The 19,994-nt window shown below is 42.7% G+C and overlaps 1 protein-coding gene across 1 annotated transcript in view; it reads left to right on the forward strand.

The window, feature by feature from the left end:
• The window catches only part of LOC124146821 (nonsense-mediated mRNA decay factor SMG5-like), a 79,351-nt gene extending 66,082 nt beyond the window's left edge, over nt 1-13,269 (forward strand). The window contains exons 23-26 of the mRNA XM_046517286.2: nt 1,142-1,232; nt 6,386-6,466; nt 6,764-6,921; nt 7,796-13,269. Of these exons, the coding sequence (XP_046373242.1) occupies nt 1,142-1,232; nt 6,386-6,466; nt 6,764-6,921; nt 7,796-7,863 (398 nt within the window). The 3' untranslated portion in view covers nt 7,864-13,269. The remainder of the gene's footprint in view (nt 1-1,141; nt 1,233-6,385; nt 6,467-6,763; nt 6,922-7,795) is intronic.
• Nucleotides 13,270-19,994: the final 6,725 nt, after the last annotated feature.

A 19,994-nucleotide genomic window follows, 5' to 3' on the forward strand; every position in this document is an offset into this window, starting at 1 on the left:
CTGCTGCCTTGTGTGGGGCTCAGTACTTTGTATATGACGACCTATCAACCAGCCTGCTGCCATGTGTGGGGCTCAGTACTTTGTATATGACGACCTGTTAGCCAGCCTGCTGCCGTGTGCAGGGCTCAGTACTTTGTATATGACGACCTGTTAGCCAGCCTGCTGCCATGTGCGGGGCTCAGTACTTTGTATATGACGACCTGTTAGTCAGCCTGCTGCCATGTGCAGGGCTCAGTACTTTGTATATGACGACCTGTTAGCCAGCCTGCTGCCGTGTGCAGGGCTCAGTACTTTGTATATGACGACCTGTTAGTCAGCCTGCTGCAGTGTGTGGGGCTCAGTACTTTGTATATGACGACCTGTTAGCCAGCCTGCTGCCATGTTACGGACTCAGTACTTTGTATATGACGACCTGTTAGCCAGCCTGCTGCCATGTTACGGACTCAGTACTTTGTATATGACGACCTGTTAGCCAGCCTGCTGCCGTGTTACGGACTCAGTACTTTGTATATGACGACCTGTTAGTCAGCCTGCTGCCGTGTTACGGACTCAGTACTTTGTATATGACGACCTGTTAGCCAGCCTGCTGCCGTGTGTGGGACTCAGTACTTTGTATGAGCTGTTGTGTGGTTGTAGTATTTACAATGGTATGGCATCACTGTGTTCCAAGCAGCAAATTATGTATAGATACATGCAGGAGTAGCTGGCTACAAGCTTCAGCCACATGTGTATACATACTGGCAGACTCGTGAAGATCCGGGGTAGAAAAGGTCTTTAGCAACCCATGCTTGCTGTAAAAGGCGACTATGCTTGTCGTTTACAGGCAAATAAAGGGATCGGATGGTCAGGTTCGCTGACTTGGTTGATGCATGTCATCGATCCCAATTGCGTGGATCTATGCTCATGATATTAATCACTAGATTGTCTGGTCCAGACTATATTATTTACAGGCCGCCATCATATAGCTGGAATATTGCTGTGTGTGGCGTTAAACAACATACCAAACCAACCAAAACATACTGGCACTCTTGCACTTAGGACAGGTATGGTGTGTCCCATATATTGATATATGGTGACAGGCTGTTTCATATTGCATCAATTATCTTGCTAGGTATTACTATGTTAAGTACTGGTGTTTCAGTGATTGACAGTTTGGACTTTATGAAGAAAGAGAGCTCTGGAGCCCGGGAGGCTATTCGATGGCTGGAGAATGAGTTCAGGAAGGGGAACAGGTATGTCAGGAGCTGTATATCATGGAGGACAATCATGTTTTCCAGTGAATGTATGCTTGGTTGCTTATCATTAGAGGCAACTAAATGGATTGAGTGGTCAGGCTCGGTGACTTGGTTGATTGAGTGTCATCATATCGCAATTTGCATGGATTGATATGCGTGATGTAAATCACTTGATTATCTGGTCCAGACTCAATATTACACACATAGCCGCCATATAGGTAGAATAGAGGGGTTTCAGAGTTATCCCGTCATGCCGTGCGCCCGCCATGTTGCTTGTATTCACGTCCCTAGTAACAATAGCGTCATTAGCAACACACTCGCTCTACAATCGTCAACGTCTGTCTGCTCCTGTCTGTCATCTTGCAATCATCTGTCATGGATAATTACGCTAATTTATTGAACAAAGTATCTCGTATAAGATATCTCGAGAAGACTGACGTGATCGACAAAGACGATCCGTACAGGATTCCAAAATCGAAATGGAGTGACAACCACAATCATTTGCCGGCAACTAACTACATCGACATCGTCAACTATCTGGTATTCAGCCCGAGTCCTTTTTGTAGTTTACCAGATATCAGAAGCTTGGAAGCATATGATAGATTTGTAAGTGTTTTGGTACGAGACATTGTCTCGTATGTGCACTTGTCCGTCGAAGATGGAAGGGCCATTCACGTCGTGATGTCAAAAGTAAGTAAACAACAGCTTACCTACATCCTTTGCAACTGATACTGTACAAGGGCCCAGACAATACATAATGTGTGTTTACGTAGTGATAACATTCGGATGGGTTACGGGGATATTATAAAGGCAGTTAGACAAAATAATTAACAGCTCGAGATAAAATTTGAGAGAGAATCCAAAATCTATTCAGCAAGTCATTGTAAAATTATACTCATTCAAATTACTTTCACAATCCTATAATGAAACGTCTTAATGCTCAGTCCATATCATTATGATGAAGTATTGGAATTGAGAATACTATCATTTTCATTCACTTTTTGAATGAAATATAGAATCTAAATTTTATATCTGAAATAAAATTAACTCCTCCGCTGTATGTTTACAGGTAGAGCATTCCCAGCGCTTGAATGAAGCTCCATTGCACTCCTTGTTCATCACTGATGAACACTGGCAAAGTTTTGTCAGCCCACTGCAACTGTATGGCAGGTTTGGGAGAACCGTACACACATGTAGCAAGTGTGATGTTTGCTGTTGAAGCTATTGTTAGACTAAGGGAAAGTACCACCGAAACACAGGAACCAGCCTACTGGAAACTTCCAGCTTCGATGAAAAAGGTTGACTATGCCGACATTGATTTGACCTCTTCAAAGACATTGAAGAAGAAACTTGACTTGTTAATTGATGATTTATCTGCTACATGTTCAAGTTCATCAAGGGCTAAACGTACCCATAAGTTAGAATCTGCATCTACACAGAATTTTGACACCTTTCTTCATACTATTAATGCAGACAGACCATCTTGTCTAGCAGTTCATAGTGATTATAGTGATCAATATGTACCTGTACCACTACAACCACAATTTCCACAAGTGATTCCTGAGCTGTTTGATGAAAGTATGGGTGGCATCCCATATGATGAAGTTTTAGAACGCTGTCAGAATGTTTTAGCATCACAGAAGAGGAGGTTACAGCAGTTGAAGCAGCAACAAGGAACCAGGCAGGTCCCCTACTTTGGTTTCAGTTCAGGGCTGGACGTATAACGGCAGCAAAGATGAAGAGCGCAAGTCGTACCTCATTGTTGGACCCTTCTCGAAGTTTACTTCACCATATCTGTTACCCGACTGAGGTCAAGTTTTCTAATCCAGTTACAAGATGGGGATGCAGCCATGAGGTAACAGCAAGGGATGCCTATGAGAAATTATCTTGTGAGCATCACCATAACTTCAGTGTTGAGGAATGTGGTTTATTCCTTAGCTGTGAGTATCCACATCTTGATGCAACTCCTGATGGCATTGTTGACTGTAGCTGTTGTGGAAGGGGCTGCCTTGAGATTAAGTGTCCTTACTGTTCAAAGGATGACTTCATTGATAATAATGTATGATAGTATACTTAGAGGAAGATAATGGGTCACTGCAACTGAAAAGGGACAGTCAGTATTATTACCAGGTGCAAACACAGCTATTTGTAACTCATCATGATTATTGTGAATTTGTTGTTTGGACAAATGATGATATTTTTATGGAGAGAATTACACCCGTTGTCAACCAGTAGCTGATCAGGCGATGCAGTTCTTCACATCTGTTATTCTACCAGAGATTGTTGCACGACACTTCTTGAACACCACATGTGAAAGTGTTGCTCCAGAAAGTGTTGGTGAAGAACTGTTCTGTACATGCAGGACACCAGAAGATGGCAGCAAGTATGTTGGCTGCGATGGGAAAGAATGTACAGTGAGATGGTTTCACTTCAAGTTTGTTGGTCTTGAGCAAAAACCGAAAGGAAAATGTTTTTTTAAAGATTGTTGTACAAGTAACAAAGGAACGAAGCGCAAACACAATAGTAAAGAATGATGTGTTAATTTCAGTAACTTTACCTGATCGATTTAACTTTTCAGTGGGACTCAGTCCTTGCTGATCATCAAGCAACTTGTTCTGTATCTGAGCTGGAAAACCATGTCTTAATGAAACTTGTTCTCAAAAAGATATTCATGTGATATAATGTTGGGCAAAATGTACAAATTAAAACTAAAAAATTACTGACTATATCTCAGCATGTTCAGAATTAGATTTATTTCTACTTTTGACAGATTGTACATTGGGTCAGTAATTCAAAGTCATATGTATGAAATATTTTCTGTTGATCTGCCAAGCTGGTTAAAGACACAGAAAACACTTGTTCGAGATAATTTTGCAGCGAAATCACTGAGTGAAACGAAATATCACTAATCCCATTTCAATGTGATGTAATTTCATTGACAATTAGTTTTAGCTGACATAACTGCATGATCTGTTTGAATGATAATACATCCATGATGAAATTATCAATTCATATTGTTAAAAAATTGTTTCAAGTGAAGCACAGTGGTGCTTGGCACAGAATGAACATGGGCTAATCTAAATCAGATGCATTGCATATGCAATACAAGGCAGTGGGATTTTAGGTAACACTTAACATGTCTATGTGGTTTTATTCCTGAATCATAATTATAAAATCATTAAACACATTTGACATTTTGTTTATGTATTTAATCTTTTACAAGTCTGAGTAATAAACCTTCACTCGAATGGAACATGTATTTTAATTACACTGAGATAACATATACACTTATAGCATGACACTGATGTTTTCATATTTTTATCCCAAACAGTGTTCAAAATTAAACATGAAAATCCAGAAGTCCTGGCAATAAACGTAATGTAACCACATGAAGACAGAGGGGTTACCTTTCATACCTATGCTTTATTGCAAAAATAAATTAACCTTACAACCCTTAATTTTCTTCCCATGTGTGTCCCATATTTCAATCACTAGACTGATAAAATAACATTTTTAGTTTACCTGTAAACGGAAGAAATGAGAACCCTTGTCGCCTTTGTCGCCCTTGTCATAGCCAAGTTTCAAACTGGGCATCCAACCAGGATGGGTGAAGACCTGGAGACGATTATTTATTTATTAACATTAACCATTACTTATTTAGCATCACAATAACACAATTTATTGTATGGAGCCATATGCAGTTCAGACATGATTCACATTGTTTACAGTTATCAGTGACAACATTTAGCCCTGATGGCCTGGTTGAAATAATGACCACTGATCACCGAGGATAGTTATATTGTCACCTTAACATAATGATAATGCAAAGGCAATTAAAAAAACCTTATTAATGTTGTGCCACAAAAAAAAACATTCGCTACAGCAACGCTAGACATGATTTTAAGAAGACAAGGATAGGCCTAGTTGTACTTTCTACCTTCTATCCATTTCAAATATTGAAAGCATACTCTGTTTCGAAGAACAGCAGAACATAATTTCGCACTACAAAAAACCTACCTGTCATACCAATTTCAAACTTACCGCTGACAAAATGATCGCTGCATACGCGCATGTATTGGGTATGCTTGAATGCCAGATCTTCCCTGTTGACACCTGCAAACCACAAATGGCGCCTCTTCTGACTGAGATCCCTTGTTTTCTCATCACTGTTATTGATTACAGCTGGGAATCTGAAAAAAACTCTTCTTGTCTCTGTTTGCACGATTGCTGCAATTTATCACCGCACATGAAACAGGCATATCGGCAGGTTGAAAAATTATCTTGGGCGTGTTTACGTTTTGCGCTTGTTTAGTTTGACAACCAACATGGCAACCGCGCATTGCATCATGGGAACTGAAACGCCTCTATATTGTAGAATGCAGTGCTTAACACCAAGCAAAGAAGGCACTCTTTTTTTTTAACATTAGACATCACAAAGTCATTGTGAAAAAAATAGCATCCCTTCGTCACTCAGTATCTCATGCTTGTCGTTAGATGTGACTAAAGATAACCAGTGGTCAGGCTTGGTGACATGGGATAAGATCCTCATGTGGTCAGCCACTGGTCTGTCTCATCCAGACTGGATTATTTACTTGCCACTGTGATATTGCTGGAGCGTTAAAGGGAATTCTCTCACTCAGTCCTTAGTCATGTCAGTATCTTCTGATCATGGTTCGAATCCAGACAAGATTATGATTGTTGGTCTGACTGCTGAGGGGGGCACGGGTGGCCCAGTCGTCTAAGGCGCCGCGATTCGCTGTGCAGAGTTGCGTCCCTTGGGCACCCCAGAAACTTATGATTGTGGGTTCGAATCCCGGTTCGCCCCGATTATGTTTCAATGTTTGTCAGCACCATACCCGTGCTCGTGGGTTTCACCGAAGTGATAAACGTCTGAGACCTGCACCACTTCGGGTTTTCCTCCCACATTAAGCTGACACGCCGCGATATAACTGGAATACTGTTAAAAGCGGCGTTAAACCCAACTCACTCACTCACTCTGACTGCTGAGACAGTTGGGGCTTTCCACACACTTTAATCTGATGCTGTGATATACTGTTCACAACTGCATGGAAACCAACCAACTCACATGTTGTGAAGCAAAGTGTTCCCTCGTACTTTCTCGTTTAATAGAAATTGCCTATGGTTTCTAGGTACATCCGTGCTCAGAAGAGCAATGAGACATTGCCAGGCAACAACCAGAGGATGCTGAAGAAGAGGAACCGAGATCAGTGGTAGGAAGACTAGGGTCTCCAATGCTAAATCTCCTTGTAGTCAATGTTTGTAGTAATGTGTTCCAAGTGTACAGATCATCACATCATTACTAGGTGAATGTACTGGTGTGCCTGGTCTACTACCTGGCTCCAGTTCCACAAAGCAGTCCTTGTGCTGCAACTGTCATAAGTAAAGTATAGGCGTTAGGATCGTCTTAGGCTTGTGGCACAGGGCATAGGCCACTGTGATGTAAAGCCCTGAGATATGTCTGGTTTTGTCATAAGCTCCTGTTACTCAGTGGATTCAATTTGTTGCAGGTGTTTGAGTGAGATACTGAGTTGTTCCCGGTACCTGGCACAGCAGAGCGGGAACTTCAGCTCTGGGAGTGTTGTGGCCATCTTGACTGACCACAAGTTGGACACGGAGCAGACTCTCCCAGCCATCAGACACACCATAACAGCAAGCCGGCAAGAAGGTATGTCACCCTTTACCTCGGATAATTTAGTTTTAAGAAGTTATTGCAAATGTAGTGGTCATAATGGGATTCGAACCGCAGACCTACTGATCCGAGGTCAGATGAATTGTCCATATGACCGAAGAGGTTAATCCATCAGCAAACTGACATGCTAAGGATGTCATCTGTGGGATGACTCCCCGCCCTGCTACACAAACAATTCCAAAATTTCATATGGCACTTTTGACATTTACTGGAAAATGGTGGATAGAATGTAGGGCTGGGACAAGTCCAAATTTACTACCCGGGTACTCGACACACTATTACCCGGCCCTACCCGGATACCCGCTATAGGTCTCAAGAGTTGGGTACAAAATGTCCGAATGGGAATTGTTTTGCTAAACTATTTAGCTAATGTATAAAACGATCTGATCATGTATACACTGCAGTTGATAGACGAATTGTTGCTCAGTGAGAAAGAAATGTGAAGTTACCCGTACCAGCCCTTATAGAATGGTCGAATGTTTGGGGCTTGTGTTCACTTGGGAAGCAACAGTGTTCACACGTCATATTTGAACAGTCTCTTATGCCCTCTATATATGAACCCAGTGGGGTTCCAGAGCAATTGATTATCAATGCCCACTAAAATGACTACAAAGTATTATATGACTGATTGTGTGTCATTGTACCGTGGCAATTCTGTCAATTACTGGTTTGCCTGACCTTAACTATGACATCTTACAGATTGCGATTATATAGCTGGAAAATTGCAAAATGTGGCATGGCATAAAGCAACATTCACTCCCTCCCTCGCTCAATAAGGTATAATTATGGAGTTATGTTGATCTTTGAAACATCGCGTATAAAATTTCCCATCCTATTTTCCTATTTGTAGGTGTAAGCATTGAGAACATTGCTGACTTTGCCTCTCGCTGGAAGGAGGTCTGTAAGAGCAAAGGCTGAGACTACCACACAAGATCAGGGACTGATCCTCAAAACAAGCGCAAGGAATCCAGAGATACACTATCCAGATAGTATCTGGGACAGCCTATCTCAGAGTTGGGTAACCCAAGCAGTCTGAAGCCAGACAGTCAGTCAGGGCTACTGACGGTATGGAAGACTCTCCGGAGTCATCAGCCTCACTTGTACCAGTGGCAATCTGCGTACAACATGGAGAATAGGATTCTCATTCAACACAGGATTCTAATATTTGAGAAATATTGAAGTGATTTTTGCGGAAATCTTTTCTATTTCTCAACAGAGACCATAAAATATAGTATTCCAAGGCAGTATCAGGTGCAGCCACATTCAACGATCAAGGAAGTTAGATGAGGAAATTGTTTCTCAGTAACAGAGGCGATGGTGTACCTGAAGTCAAGATGCTTGCCTATGGAATCCACACAAAGAAACCTTTGAATAATTTGAGACTGTAACTTGGAGGCCAAGTTCATAATGGAAAGTCACCACTTTGCTAACTTGCACATGTGACTTGATTAGTGCTGCATGACATTTTGTAATATAATCAGAAGTGTTCGTGACAAGTTGACATGGTATCAATTTCTTGCTTTTACCTTATTTTATGAGCTATTGATGTTGTCTCCCTTGTTTAATTCATCATAAGAACCTTCTGATGTTTGTGATGTGTAGAAGCAAGGGACACAATACATCTGTGAATTATTTTACATGGTAATATATGTTCTCCAATCCATGTTCAGGAAGCCACTCCCAGAACCCTGCCCCACCCTTTGTCCTGTCCAATTCCCACCATTATAGTTTGGCGATCCAGCACCCCTACCCATGTAGATGGAGACATCTGTGTCAGCCCTACAACCCTGACCATCACACTGTGCCCCCAATCAAGTTCCTGATTGTGAAGTTTGGCATAGCTCCTTCCCCCATCTGAATGTCACCTAAGTGCCCATCCTCATCTTCTCCATCTCTCACAGTGGGATAATGCTTCCCTATCTCTACAATCTCCTTGCCTGCTATCTCCTTCTCTGCAACCCTCACCCAAGACTACAGATTCACACTGCTATCCTTCTTCATCCTCCAAAGTGACAATTGCCTCACTGAACACAGTTTGCATGACTACACTCCCCTGATGGCCCTCACCCTAGGTTAAACATATGTCCCTATCCCCATCCTCCCCCAACCAAACCACCCCTGTTGCAACCCTATCCCCACCCATTCCTAACTGTGGCATTTCTATCCCCACCAATGTCTACCTGTGGCATCTCTTTCCCCACCCATGCCTAACTGTGGCATCCCTATCCCCACCTATGCCTAACTGCGAAATCTCTATCCCCACACATGCCTATCTGTGACATCTCTATCCCCACACATGCCTAACTGTGGCATTTCTATCCCCACCCATGCCTAACTGTGGCATCTCTATCCCCACCAATACCTAACTGTGGCATCTCTATCCCCACCCATGCCTAACTGTGGCATCCCTATCCCCAGCAATGACTAACTGGGGTATCCCTATCCCCCGATGCCTAACTAAGGCATCTCTATCCCCAACAATGCCGAACTGTGGCATCTCTATCCCCATCCATGCCTAACTGTGTCATCTCTATCTCCACCCATGCCTATCTGTGGCATCTCTATCCCCACCCATGCCTAACTGTGGTATCTCTATCCCCACCCATGCCTGACTGTGTCATCTCTATCACCATCCATGCCTCACTGTGGCATCCCTGTCCCCAACAATGCCTAACTGTGGCATCTCTATCCCCACCCATGCCCATCTGTGGCATCCCTATCCCCACCCATGCCTAACTGTGTCATCTCTATCCCCACCTATGCCTACCTGTGTCATCTCTATCCCCACCCATGCCTAACTGTGGCATCTCTATCCCAAAACAATGCCTAACTGGCATTTCTATTCCCACCAATACCTAACTGTGGCATCTCTATCCCCACCCATGCCTAACTGTGGCATCTGTATCCCCAACAATGCCTAACTGTGGCATCTCTATCCCCACCCATGCCTACCTGTGGCATCTCTATCCCCACCCATACCTAACTGTGGCATCTCTATCCTCACCCATGCCTAACTGTGGCATCTCTATCCCCACCCATACCTAACTGTGGCATCTCTATCCCCACCCATACCTAACTGTGGCATCTCTATCCTCACCCATGCCTAACTGTGGCATCTCTATCCCCACCCATACCTAACTGTGGCATCTCTATCCTCACCCATGCCTGACTGTGGCATCTCTATCCCTTCCCACGGCTGACTTCTGTATTGTGACCATCTCCCTTGAGAGGATACTGATCCAGCTATACACATGTGTAAAGACCAGCATACAAGAGAATATATATGAAGACATTATGTCTGTGTCGACAATGAAATTGCTCACAAACATTTGGAGGAACATAAGTATATTTTGTTATTTTCTAAGCAAACATTTGTTGGTTCAGGACAATGTATTATTCTCTGGTGTGTGTGCTTGTAGTTAATGCACTTTCTCTCATTTCAACATATGCTGAAATAGGAAGAACTGTATGCTTTGTGTGTTACCATAATATCCATTATTTTCTAGATGAGTCAGGTGTATGAACTTGTTTCATAAAATGTTTGGCAACAGTTATAAGTGCCGTAACATCACTTTAAATGTAGAAACTCATCTCCATAGTTTTGATAAGCTTAAATAAACTCACCTACCAGGTTATTTTATTTGGGAAATGGTTAAAAGAAGGTTTAAGTCCAAATTGGTAGGCTGTCCGGGGCCTCAACTAGTTAGTTTATCTGACTTAAGTGAGCTTACGTCATTGCCTGCTTATCCAGCATCTGGTGTCAGGCGTCAGTTCCCTTCGGCGGCGTTCGCAGACATCTTCTCCTTAGCAACCACTCGTCTAATGAAGCTGGATTTTTATATGCTTCCTCCAAACAATAATGACACTTGAATTTTTTCAATTGTTTTGAATCCTATTTTTCAATATGACCACCATTACGTTTTGACATTTATTTGACCTTTGCTCTTTGACCATACTCCTAATTTCTTTCAAAATGCATTTCCGGGCACTGTGAACTTCATCTCCCCAGGAAGCACTGTCGGTGAAATTTCACATGTTGTCCCAACCAATGATGACACCTGAATTTGTTCAAGAGGTTCCAATCCAATTTTCGACATATTTTTGCCAATAACAGAATCATTTTGATCCAAAATAGCAGGAAATTTGGTACATATGTAGTTTGTAGTGGGGCTCAACTTCCCTGTTCTTTTTAAGTTATTTTAGGTTATTTTAGGTTTTGACGTTTGCACTTTGTCCATACTGAAAGCAGAAACTTATAGCCCTTACTCAGCCATTTTTGTTCAGAATTAATTGCAGTTGGTATGTGCGTCTCAACACTGTGGGGCTTAACATATATGTTCCAGTTTTGATTATATTTTAAATTTGGACCTTGATTTGATTGGCACTTGGACCTTGGACCTTGCTATCAAATTCAAAATTCTTTTGCCGAGTGGTTCTTTTTTTATATTATAAACTGACTACCCAGGTGAGCTACAGTTGGCACTGCTCTTTACTTAGACTGGCAAGTTCTCTGGTGTCATTATAGAACTGTATGTATACTGCATATGGTATGTAGCTTTAATAGTTTATGTTACAATGTTAAAGTATTGTGTCTTGTCAGAAGTTCATGTATGAAAAAAACCTGAAGTCTCAAAATTGATTTACTCTGGCCTTATCTGATTTAAAAAAAAACGGGATTAACATTTACACTTCCAAATGCAATCAATGTATTTTGCACATTTCATACAGGTAAATCCTCTCTCTTGCTATTCCAGGTCACTTTTCTCACTGAAACATTCAGGATAAAATACCCATAGTTGTTATACATGATTTCATGCAGCTGAATATATATTTGCTCCTGAGTCTTGGGGCATCTATCACAGTACAAGCTGATTTTCAAAGAGCTGTAGTGTTATTGAAGGCTGTTGTGAATTTATTACTTACTTGTACATACCTGACTTGGAGTCTCACCATTAGTGAATATGCCAGGTTACCATGGTAATTGTTATGAAATCGGTGTGCGTTTGAAAATGTTTGTTTTAAAGCAATATTATGGTAAAAGGGAAAATGCCAGCTTGCACAACTTAGGACTCTATTTGACACAGTTATGTTATCAACATGGCTTTCATTCAGACATTCTTTACTCAACATCTGTAGGATTCATTAAGGGCTAAAACATTATGGACATAACATGGACGGAAGTAATATTTGACCTGAAGTGTTTTCCTTACTAAAACATGCTTTCTTGGGCAAGCTGGCCCTTTGAAACTGTATGTATGGTCGTTTGTATGATTCTTTGCACCTATTCTACAATTGTGAATTATACATATGGTCCTTTTTCAATTGGAAGTCGTTTTATTAATCTGAAATGTTTTCCTCTGAAGTCTCAGGTTCGATATTGGTACGATATGCACAGCCTTTGATCTCCACGTCATCACAGTTCAATGGAATGAATCTTTATCAAAGACCTTTTCAGGTGTAACTACATGTTTATGACAACAAAGGCCTCAACTTATTTATTCCTTATGGGTTCAATTTGTTTGTACAAAGGTAGGAACTCGTGGGCAAGTTGGGTTTGTTTGAATTGTGTCACTTTTCTGGAATGACAACATATGTATCCTGCAAATATACAACATTTAAACAATGTCATTGCAGAGTATATACAGCTTTGCACAATGGTAGAATTCTGTGTCAGTTTAGGCTAGAGGGGATTTCTTTCAATGAAACTGAACATATCAGCTGGACTCCTTTAGAAGGAACCATTTAATTATTTTTAAAGGGGGTGTGAATTTAGGGGAAAAGAGGTAAGGGTGCTTTTACCTACTATGATTATTTCAGTGTTATATTTGTGAAATAGAAAATTACAACTTGAAGTTAACACAATATCCCAGCTGAACAGACAGGAACAAGTCATACTATTGCATGTGACCTCGGTATCATGGTTTTCTAAATATGATGAATATATTGGAGCACTGCAGAATACATTTTCAAGGCAATTAACAAATTGGACAGTTTCTATACCAGCCTGTTTGCCATCAAGACACTTTGGTAAAGTGGGAGAGTGTTCTCTGATGAGAACTGTACGGTGCATGTGAATATAGTATTGTTATATGAGGATGTTTTTGTCACTGAGGCTATTGAGAGTATATTTGATTGGACATTTTGTACACACAGATTTGCAAATGTTGACCCATATTATTGTGTCCATTCTGCAGTGAAAGATTTGCTGATTGTTCGTGCAAACTTCGGTCATGGTATTTTAACAAATGGAAAATGTAAAATATATTTCATTTGCAGAAATGTTATTGTACCTGTACAAGCTCTGTGATAAAGTCTGACTTTGAAGTTTGGGTGTCTTGTTATCTTATCAATGAGATAAAGAAATGATATTGTATTTTGTAAGTAGGACTATTAATGTGAAAAAAAATTCATGTTTTTTTTCTCTGAATGACATTCGCTAAGAAATTTACTTTAAAGATATAGCATCTCACTTTTGAACAATTATACATTATGAATTGTCATAAGTTTTTATTCTGCCGGAAAAAAAGGTGTGTTTAATAAGAAAAAAGTTGGGTGTTTTTCCTGGACTTGAACCAAGAAATGGAGATTACCTACTAATAGAACCTTTTTTATAACAGGAGTAGTCTCCCCTAGACTGTTTTTGTCCTGGATACCCTCCTTTCACACTTGATCAGTACTATAACACTTTGGTCGATTCAGTGAGGAATTATTTTAGTGGATTTTTCACGATTCTGATTTTTTTTTAAGGAAGGATAGAGTCATATCTTATAATTATTCCTCGTAGAAATGTATTACATGTCGTCAGGATAATGGCAATTATTTTCACATTAAAATTGATAAATAAATGCAATATTTGTGTGCAGGTATTAATAATACATCTGTGACCCAGGCTTGTAGGCGATCCTATCAGTGATTCCACTCTTAAAATCAAAGTAAATGTTGCAGAAACAAAATATGTTTATGGGTGCGATTGTGCTGATCACAGTTTGGAGAAATTTAACTGAATGTCCCTTGAGGCGAGAGAAAAAATATCTTTTCAATTAGCTCATACGCCAGTTTCTAAAAATGTTGTTAGTGATCACCGACTGCATTTCTCGCGTGTGTTGTATTTGACGTAAAACGTATATCACAGCCGGGTTAATGAAGCGATGACACGAACAACGATTTGTCAGTTTCCTTGCACGTGCAAATCGTGCCGACGTCACGCGCGGAAGTTATTCACGCCCTTCATGCAGGTGAAATCGATCAAGTGCTAAATGTCTGAAGTGAATCATTTTTCTGCGATTTCTCATGCATGCACGCGTTGACATCACAGGTCAACACAATCTGATTTTATTGTGTTATCATTCTTGCATCTTTCAGTGATGTTTCGATAGTTGCCTTCTCACACATCTGATATTCCTCGTTAACTCATTATTTTCATATCATGTTAACGACAAAGGTCTAACGTCCAGATTTTAACATAGGAATGTTGATTTCAAGAAGGGTGAGTCAAGTTTTACGCCGCTTTTAGCAATATTCCAGCAATATCACGGCGGGGGACACCAGAAATAGGCTTCACACATTGTACCCCTGTGGGTAATCGAACCCGGGTATTCGACGTGACGAGCGAACGGTTTATATTTCAAGAAGAAAGGACCCCAGTTCACGATTCCCATTGAGCGCCATCCTTGGATAGCCTAGCTTGGGAATTTCTCTCTCGGTGCCAATTACGTATGTATTCTACCACACGATTCTTCATTCGCGATTCCTAGGGATATTTGTGGAAGTATTAGCATTAGGAACTTGTGATCTTACATAGACAAGGGGATCAAATTTATCCAGACAATTTGGTCTTTATATAATATCCTACACTTAAACATTGGAATGTTTCGGAGCATCATTTTACAATTTTCGTTAAATTGTTATCCTATTCCTGTCCGTTTTATCTCGCAAACAAATTATGATTCAATTTAATAACCTCCCTACCTTTCCCCCAAGTTATTAAAATTGCATAATGATCCCTCTAACGCATACACCGTTGGAATCGGAGGACACCTGCACCCCATAACGAGTCTGCTAATGAGGATTGGATGGGCCCAGTCTGTGACCCGGCTAACCGTGTGGCATCGTGCACACCACTGGCCAATTAACGCTCCATTATGTACAGGCCGCCTGATTTTTTGCACACAGAGGCGTAAAACAACACTCGTGAAATAAAAAGAAATCCATATATTTGTCAAACTGTAGGCCACTTTCGTGTTTCATTTCTGCACAGTCATCAGAATGTATCATCAGTGTTACAATGTGCGGAGACGCAGACCCAGAGCCTTGGCTGTCTGAGGAACAGTCATCCAAGTCGGCCTTTCCAAATTAACCAATAAACAAGACGAGGATAGCAGTAAGCATGAAATTAATATTCAGTTTCTGTAATCCATTCATTCAGTATGGTGATATGCCGAACCTTCTAGGCACGATGATTACAGCAAGCGGTGGCCTTCTGGTTCAAGGGCGGAATATCATGGAGACCAGATAGGGAACCCAGCAGTCATCTCAACCGCTGTCTGATTCCAGTCACTTGCTGAGAGAAGTATGACGTGTCACCGCATGCCCTGACTTTTGCGAGCTCCCGATATCCAATCTTCCTGTCAATGTGGGAAGATAGGCGTACGGGAAAGGGGAGAGAGATTTGGTCGACCATTGGAGCCTGTTCATTTTCATTTGTTCCCCATTGAGTCAACCTATCTGAATAATCTGCGAACCATTTGAGAAGATCTTCCAAGGACACCATAAAGACATGGCGCATAATTCGCCGATCCAATTATACTGATTGTTCTGTAACGTCATATCGGTCTATAGGCAACTTAGAGGAAAATACACCAGTGATCCGAAAAGGGTTGCATTCCGGGAAGATTAGTGAGCATACAGGGAGCAATCCAGGTAGACGGCGTTATTTGTGCCCACGATGCGTGGACAACCTTCTTGTTCCGGTGTTCGATTGTCAATGGACGAGTGCCGGAGTCGGAGCGCCATCTACACTCCGGGTAATCCCTATGCCTCAAATCACTCATTAATGCAGTGCTAGGCGAATGGGTGCCCTTCTAATGGGACGCTGTTATTCTGCCCAACTTGGTTTGAAAACGGAATATCTTGTTGACGTTTGGCGTTCAGTCACCCAGTTAACTCGTCCCGACAGCTGTTTGGTTATCTAAGGTCTCCTTGTCTGGCCCAATCAGGGACGGGCCTCCAAACTGGTGACTGGCGGTTGACGAGCAAGACCTCAAGACCCGCCTGAGAAAAGAATACTGTGTTTAGGTGTCGTGATAGATACTTCGCTGAGGCGTGAAGGCAACACGAACGTCTGCAGGTGAAAAACTTGATAAAATCGCGATACATAGAAAGAATAGCCTAGCTATTTGTGTAAGTATACTTTTCACTGGAGCCCGTGAAGCGTGGAGGGAGATAAGTGTCTCCAATTTCACGGTTCCTAATGCCTACTCCCTCCTGTATTGGTTGTCTACCGCGCTGAGTGGCCCACCTCTTTAGCCCAGTGTGTAAATTATCGGACCTGTCTCTTTGATCACGGGGAAAACATGGTCAATTACAGATTCCTCCCGCCCGACAACTGCCAGTGTGCTCAGTCACTTGTGAAACCTTGACGACTCGAAACCTCTGAGAAATATGGCCACGACGCCAACCCACGTCGCAAGCCCGCCATTACATCCTTTCGACGTCACATCTCCCTACATTACAATACATCAATTTCTCATGTACCTTCGAATTCCCAGCCTAAGACCCCCGTTCCCCAAAGCGATACTAGCCCAAAAGGACGATCGTACCTCATATTTTAACATTGAATTGGACAGTCATAGCCCCAAAATCCTCCATTGAGACTCAATCAGAGGGACCCTTGTCCCTTTGTTATGTCGTTTCTCATGTCGTAAGACTTCGATTTTTTTATTTAGCTTCTATTATTTTCTGTTACTCCAACCAGTTAATCTTCAAAGGATAGAACGAATCTTAATGTGGCACAACCTCGTTGAATATGGATATCCCTTCTTTATTTCCAATTAAAACCGTTTCTCATGGTTGCAGACCGTCAATCATCTATTCGTTGAACCCCATTTAATCTGTACCCGGCCCAAAGTGGGTGCAAGTACAATAAAAAGTATCTTATCTATATTTGATACCATGTCAACATACTCATGCCTCCTTGGTTAACACGCGGGGCGGTCGGGTAGCCTGGTGGTTAAAGCGTTCGCTCGTCACGCCGAAGACCCGGGTTCGAATCCCGACATGGGTACAATGTGTGAAGCCCATTTCTGGTGTCCCCCGCCGTGATATTGCTGGAATATTGCTAAAAGCGGCGTAAAACCAAACTCACTCACTTGGTTAACACGCCGACAATGTTTACCATGAGGATGTACCCTAGCTCTGTCACCCCACCCCAGCCGCAAGCCCCTTCGCCCCCCTTTCCTGTGTCGTCTTGTCCCATTATACATCTCCCTCTCCAACCTACCCCTACTCGGACACCTCTTGTGTCAATCGTTTTTTGGTGACCACGTGGCCTGTTCACCTGTGAATCAGCACCCTTCCTTCTACCCCCTACCCGCGTCCCCACACTTCTCCCATCGGTCCCAATGCCCCTCCCAAGATCACTGTTTTGTCGCCCTCGTCTCGCCCAGTCTCCCCCTAATCTCTTCCCATTTTCAGGAGACATCTTCTCACGTACCTCTTGACTTCTCCGACCCGCTCGGCTTCATATACAGATCCCCACTGTATCCTCCCTGCTAATTTAACCATTCAACAATGACTGCGATGATTTATTGATCATTGTGTTATGATAGTATAGACACGGTAGTTCGTGTCTTCTTGCTATCTTGTCTGTCGGGACTGACTGGTCGCCTCTCGCATTCTGCATAACAATCGGCCGTCTACGTATCCCCCCACCCCCTTCCCCTCAACAACGTTAGCGCGTCTCCTCTCGTGACACGTTTGTTCTTCAGATAGTACATGTCACCTGCATCAACGTATAATTAGGTTTCACAAAACGATGGCGCTCGTAGACCTAGCATTTCATTCTAAGTCGACTGATTTATATTGACGTGTACTTGTTGCGTCAGATAATCAACCACGGCAATCTGATTTGATCTTTTATGGGTGTCGTGGGTGTAGGTTTCTTTAGGGAGTCGCAAGTTACGAAAAACACCACTAAGACGGTCGAGGGTAGCATAGTGGTTGAGGCATTTCCTCGTCACGCCGAAGACCCGGGTTCGATTCCACACGTGGATCACGATAATGGCTTTGTGGCTGGAATATTTCTAAAATGTGAAATGAGGTGTGTGTGTGTGTGTGTGTGTGTGTGTGTGTGTGTGTGTGTGTGTGTTCCGAGCGCCAGACAGGGTAACAACAAGTATCGTCTTTTAACTTCTTTTGGTATGACGCGTCCGGGGATCGAACTCCGACCTTCCGCTCTTGGGACGGGCGCTCTTCCACTAGACCATGGTCTTATTTCTAAAAGCGGCACAAATCTCTTCTCAATCGCTCAGATACAAATGTATTAGTACAACAGGTCACCAGTATACATAGTACGTTAAATTGGGATCTGGAGGTGAAGATTCGATCATTCACTGGCCGTGGTGATGTAGCTGTATAACTGCTGACTGGGTGTTTAGCACCATTCACAGCCTCCGAAGCTCAAGTATTTGGCACAATGCGTGATGTCTGCGTCACCTTGCATGGCTAGAATGATCCTGAAACCGACGTAAAACCCAAGTGGCGCTAAACACAGAGGGTTTCAAAATCCAGTCTCCTGATGACCTAGAAATGCCTTTATGATAGATTGCCGGATTGCAACACCTATGTTTAACAACAGCATTGCTAACTGGGCCAAATGCAGATTAACGTGTCCCAGTGGTTGACTAAGTGCGGTAAACACACACACACGCACGCACGCACACACACACACACACACTCTCTCACCCACACCTCACACCCACACCTCTCTCACACACACACTCGCACACACCACACTCACACTCACCAGACACGCAAACACACCTTACACTCACACGTCACACACACACTCACTCAGCCACACCACACTCAAACTTACCCCCCCACACACTCACACACACACTCACACACACACATACACACTCACTCACCCACATCACACTCACCCACACACTCACCCACACCACACACGCAAACACACCTCACACTCACACCTCTCACCCACACTCACCCACACCGCACTCAAACTTACCCCCACACACACTCACCCACACTCACACCTCTCTCACACACACATACACACTCACTCACCCACACCACACTCAAACTTACCCCACACCCACACACTCACCCACACCACACTCAAACTTACCCCCACACACTCACTCACCAACATCACACTCAAACTTACCCCCCCCACACACACACTCACCCACACCGCACTCAAACTTACCCCCACACACACTCACACCTCTCTCACACACACATACACACACACTCACCCACACCACACTCAAACTTACCCCCCCACACACACTCACCAACACCACTCAAACTTACCCCCACACACACACTCACCCACATCACACTCAAACTTACCCACACACTCACACTCACCCACACCACACACGCAAACACACCTCACACTCACACCTCTCACACATACACACTCAAACTCACTCACCCACACCACACTCACACTCACCACACATGCAAACACACCTCACACTCACACCTCTCTCACACACACATATATACACTCACTCACCCACACCACACTCACCCACACAAATACTCACCCACACCACACTCACCCACCCACACACACATATACACTCACACTCACTCACCCACACCACACTCAAACTTACCCCCACACACACTCACCCACACCTCTCACACACACATACACACACACTCACCCACATCACACTCAAACTTACCCACACACTCACCCACATCACACCTCTCACACATACACACTCACTCACCCACACCACACTCAAACTCACACACACTCACACCTCTCTCACACACACATATATACACTCACA

The sequence above is a fragment of the Haliotis rufescens genome, unplaced genomic scaffold (assembly GCF_023055435.1).
Source record: "Haliotis rufescens isolate VD_foot unplaced genomic scaffold, xgHalRufe1.0.p SCAF_1, whole genome shotgun sequence".
Classification (NCBI taxonomy): domain Eukaryota; kingdom Metazoa; phylum Mollusca; class Gastropoda; order Lepetellida; family Haliotidae; genus Haliotis; species Haliotis rufescens.